The sequence below is a fragment of the Akebia trifoliata genome, chromosome 1 (genome assembly GCF_017979445.1).
Source record: "Akebia trifoliata isolate Shusen 1 chromosome 1, ASM1797944v1, whole genome shotgun sequence".
NCBI lineage: Eukaryota > Viridiplantae > Streptophyta > Magnoliopsida > Ranunculales > Lardizabalaceae > Akebia > Akebia trifoliata.
Genome location: NC_141375.1, coordinates 2,412,964 through 2,418,145, shown reverse-complemented (window position 1 = coordinate 2,418,145; position 5,182 = coordinate 2,412,964). Strand labels below are relative to the sequence as shown.

The 5,182-nt window shown below is 35.5% G+C and overlaps 1 protein-coding gene across 11 annotated transcripts in view; it reads left to right on the top strand.

Annotated features, from left to right (window-relative positions):
• LOC147410351 (pentatricopeptide repeat-containing protein At1g26460, mitochondrial-like) overlaps positions 1-3,999 on the top strand; it is a 4,159-nt gene extending 160 nt beyond the window's left edge. Inside the window, exons 1-5 of one of the 11 annotated variants that reach the window (XR_015176378.1) lie at positions 1,373-2,051; positions 2,146-2,541; positions 2,674-2,792; positions 2,996-3,068; positions 3,587-3,999. Coding sequence is in view for 7 of the 11 variants with exons in the window: in XM_086434205.1 (XP_086290331.1) it covers positions 1,638-2,051; positions 2,146-2,541; positions 2,996-3,094 (909 nt within the window). In the remaining 4 variants the exon portion in view is untranslated. Of the gene's footprint in view, positions 418-1,344; positions 2,052-2,145; positions 2,542-2,673; positions 2,793-2,995 lie in introns of those variants that run through there. The other 10 variants (XR_015176380.1, XM_086434258.1, XM_086434237.1 and 7 more) reach the window with 10 other exon arrangements.
• The last annotated feature ends 1,183 nt before the right edge of the window (positions 4,000-5,182 follow it).

The following is a 5,182-nucleotide window of genomic DNA, read 5'->3' as shown; positions in this document are numbered from 1 at the left end:
TGTGCTTCCTCCCTCTCTTCTTTAAACCCCTCACAGAACCTCTCTGTTCAGTTCGAACAGAACTCCAAACCTCTTCGTCCAAACCTCCAAACTTCTTCGAACTCTCTCTCGCTCTCTCTTTTCTCACACTCTCTCGCACTCGCTCTCACTCCCTCTCACACTCTCGCTCTCTCTCTCTCACTCCCTCTCTCACTCACTCATTCTCTCTCGCCCTATTCCTCACTGCAACTATTCCTCCAACGGCTCACTCTCTCATTCTCTCTCGCACGAACACGAACACGAACAGGACCCTATTCCTCTCACTCTCGCTGCCTCTCTCTCTCTCTCTCTCTCTCTCTCTCTCTCTCTCTCTCCCTATTCATCGCTGAAACCCTCGCACGAACGGCTTTCGCTCTCATGATTTGCAAAACTGTGCTGGTAAGATATTTGTGAAAGGTGGAGTCTTTTTTTATTTATGTCTCTTATGAAGTATTTTTATTGGTAATCTGAGAAGCTGTTGTTGATGTTTTGGTCTTCTTGTTTTGTGACTTTTTAATGTTCTTAGTTGTTTTATTATGATTATGTGTTTGTATTGGTGATTTAGTTCTTGATTTCGGATGCTTCAGGTTTAAATCAAGGATCTAGATGACTTATTTTCTGGAATATCTTAATGTTTAGTGAACTGGGTTGGTGGTTGTTTGTTCAGCATCTTATTGATTTAAATTTTGAAAATTTTTCTTCTGGAAATGCTCCTTTTCCCCCCTCTTCAAATGATGGTGCTCATTGGGTAATGGGTTCACTTATTCCAGTAGATATTTTGGGCTTAAGGTGGAATTTTTTTAAGAATTTTGATTTCTTATGAACTTGGTTACTGAAAGGCATTGTTTGTGGCATCTGGGATAGACTTTTCTTCACCAAACACTTTTATTGTCATTTGTAAGACATGTTGTTTGTGGATGTACTCAAAGCCAACTCCAAACATTTATCCCAAAAAAAAAAAAAGCTTCTAATTCAATGAGCATAACAACAAAATTCAAGAATTAATTTCTATATTTTCTGAGTTATAAAGCTGCTGCGCCTTGGCCTTTGGTGAGCCTTGGAATTTCTTTTTCATGGAATCCCAAATTTGCTTGGAAGTTTCTTTATTAAGAATTATTTCCAAGATAAAATGATCACTCGCTTGGAAAAAGTAGTTCTTAGCCTTTAAATCCTTCTAAGTATTGAGCATGTATGAGTATGCAGACTGCCAATCTCAAATTTGTTTACTTAAAAGCGTTAAAAACCGAAAAGGAAAGAAATAATAAGAAAAGTCTTGATGGTGAATCTTATTGATTTGTTTGGAATTCTTTCTTGGGTGTTTTCAAGTGATCACTTCATGATATCTGTTCATCTGTGACTTAAAAAATTCTTCTTTTTTTATTTAAATATAAGATATAGTATATGGAGATACTATCTGTTATTTTTTGTGTTAAAAAAATATTTTTTTTTTAGTGATACTATCTGTGACTTAATTTTGGTAAATAGTTCACCTGTTTTCAATAAGCAAGAATTACCCCTTTGAGTAGAGCTCACCATTATAGACTTACAACAGGGTGTGACCACAATCACTTGCACGTAAAAAAGACCAAAAATTCCCTTAGATAATTTTAATACTTGAGATGCACCTTTCCCCACTTTGCACCCAAAATGCATCTGCATGTATTGGCTCTTTTACATTCGTGTCACGAAGTATGATCTCAATTTCAATGGTGCATATTGTTTGGAAAAGAAATTTCCATCAATCTAGACTTAAATGGTGCATTCTCGGACAATTTCTCATTTTATTCTATGTATCATTGTTTGGCATCAGGATGCTACAGACAGGAAAGGAATCTATGCCCGATGATGAGTCATATGATTTGGTCATTGACATGCTGTTTTTGGTAAATCAAATTGATGCTGCCTTGAAATATTTAGATTTGACTCTGAAATCTGGTTATATGTTGTCGATGAGGGTGTTCACTGATTGTGTGCGGAGTTGTGTTAATGCAGGGAGATTGGATACCTTGGCATCCATCATAGAAAGGTGCAAGGTACGATACTGAAGCACTGACTTTGATTAGTCCTTGAAGTCTTTGTGTGGGAGATGTGCATTTCATGGCTTTCTTCCTCTTGTTGTGTTATTAGACAATGGATCAAAACAAAGCCCTGTGTCCAAGCTGGAACCTATGCAACTACATTGCTGATGTTGCTTTGCAAGAGGACAATGGCAAGTTGGCTTTCTATGCCTTGGAGTTCCTCGCCAAATGGATAGCTCGTGGTGAGACCTCAAGACCTCCTGTCCTTCTCTCCACTGATGAAGGATTAGTTGTGTCAGCTCTTGGAACTGCTGGTAGGACCTACAATCCTATGCTTCTTGATGCATCGTGGGCCATACTGCGGCGCTCATTGCGTCAAAAGAGGGCCCCAAACCCGGAATCTTACCTTGGTAAGATATATGCCCACGCATCATTGGGGAATTTACAAAGGGCTTTTAGTACTCTTAATGAGCTTGAATCTGCTTATGAGATTTCTACTACTGAGGTAGAAGATCTATTTGCTCCGTTTACTTCTTTATATCCACTGGTTATGGTGAATATTCATGTAGTCGAAAGTTGAAACTTGGATGTGATGGATAGTTTAGAATCTTGGTTTAATTATAAAGTTTTTGTGAAGGCTTGCACGTGAAAATATTTTATGGAATTGGTTTGCATCAATGAGCTCCAATAGAAATCAAGGTTATTGATTTTGGATCAGCTTATATGGAACATCGAACAGTTTACTCCTACATTCAGGTTTTCATCTCTTATATGTTTTTTAAGTTTTGGCATAATTGATATTGTGGTTGATAAAGAAGCATATAAATGGATATATCAAGTGTTGTGGGCTTAACCATAAGATTTCAAAAATCGTTAGGATTTCTACAAATAGATAGATAAGATAAATAGAGATCTTGAGCATTTTCTAATTGTTATTATTATTTTTTTATCTGAATCAGGTCATAGACTATGCAGCTGCTTCGGCATTTACGTTGGAGTTGCTGCCACCTATGAAGTCTTTGAGTAGAGAAAGTAAAAAAAGTTTGCCTTATTTATGATGTTCTTGAAGTATCTCTCCACACTTATTTCCATCAACAATGTGCTTTAGAATACAATTTTTTTAATTGACATCTTAGCATTTGCTTTACTTAATCCATTTTAAATTGAAATCTTAGCATTTTCTCTCCCGTATATAAGTAAGTATAAGTATACTTGCTTGGACTTGGTCATAGCCATTTCAAACATGTTATTTCTTGAAAAGTGGAGAATGCTTTTCTTTTATTAATTCTTTACTGTGGATTTCTATACTGTCTGTCATGAAGAAATTTGAGGTTTAAACAATGCTCAAGTTTATGAAACAATCTGTTTTAACTACTCTTTTGTGGTGCATCAGGCATATGCTCATGATAGTTGACAAGTGGAGAATGCTTTTCTTTTATTAATTCTTCACTGTGGATTTCTATACTGTCTGTCATGAAGAAATTTGAGGTTTAAACAATGTTCAAGTTTATGAAACAATCTATTTTAACTACTCTTTTGTGGTTCATCAGGCATATGCTCATGATAGTTGACAACGGGGTTCATTTGCCCTTGGAATGCTGAGCACCATAGCTACCGGGTTGGCCATTGATGCATATGGTCCAATTAGTGACAATGCTGGATTGGTTGTGACATCTATGAGAGGTGGTTTGATAGAAAGTGCGTGAAGATAACACCTTCGAAGGACAAGAATACAAAGCAGTACAAATGCCCTTCTTGCAGCAGCATGAAGAGAGGCAGACAGTAATTGCAGTGCTAGTAATATTATTAGAATTTTTTTTTTCTTTTGTAACATTTGAAGGAGGTCAAGTGTTAAAAATGAGGTAAACCTGAAAATCAGGAATTTGTGAGTGTTGCTTCACATTTCATTTTCACAAGGGATATGTTTTTATAATTTAAGAATAACTTTGTTTTGTTTTTAGAATGGGATATTTGGCTGAGTGTTTCTGATTGCAATTTCTGTCTGATTCTGTTTACTTTCCTCCAATTATTAGTCTCCTATTGAAATTGAAACTTGCCCATTTCGTTCCTTGTTGCATGGATGAAGAATCAAAATATCCAGATCAACAACTAGTCACATATAAAACAGTGACCAAATAGGAAAAAGGAGTAGAGGAATAGAGTTATTTTTTACGTGAGAACTCTCAGAAGATTAACTAGATGTTACTTGACAATCTCCCAAAAGTGAGGAAATGTGGAAAAATGAGGAAAGAAATGTCTATGCCAATGAGTCACAACTTTAACAAACGTGATGGTACCACCATTTCTTTTGGTGATTTTCAAGAGGGATCTGAGATGAACCCTTCTAGCCTGTTCTTAATCAACCATGAATTACTAATGGGTCAATCTTCAATTCAACTATCAGAATCATTAAAGGAAAAAAGAGTTGGTTGATCCGAATGCAAATGTACTAGAAAATGCTACCCCATTGGTAGTTGTCACAAACAAAACTCGTAAGAGTAAGGTGGAACAAAAAATGTCTAATAAGGTACCACCTAATAACTTCCCTTTAAATGTCCGGAGCTGTTATCAACTAGTATACTCGACGGAATTCCGGTAAAGTATATTTCCTGGTCACATGAGGTAAACCTTATAATTCTTATGCATTAGTTCTTTTGCAATAACTTAATTGCCGTTTTCTAATTTGTGCAATTCATTCCCATGCATGTTGGAAGAAATTTCACAAGGTTATAATAGGTCTGAAAAAATGAGGAAAGAAATTCCAACTGAATCTGAAGGTGTCCAAAGTCTTTTCTGTCCCCTTAATTATGAAACTTTTCAAAGCTATCATAATTTTGAACTGAATTTTTTTTTTACTCAAAAAGCCAAACACATCTGCAAGGCCATTCAACAAAATTTAAAAATTCACCTATTTTGAAGTTGATGCATGTAAAAATGTTAAAAGTTCAGATTTTAAAAGTTCAAATAAAATTTAAAAATTTGAATCACAAACCAACCGCGTACAGTTTTTACTAAAAGTTGCAACAAATTATTCATTAAAATAACCACAAATTCATATACTCACGGCAAAATAGTCATAATAAAAAATACAATAGTCAAGGTAGAATAATATTATCAAGTCTGATACAATCTTTCATGCCTAGTAA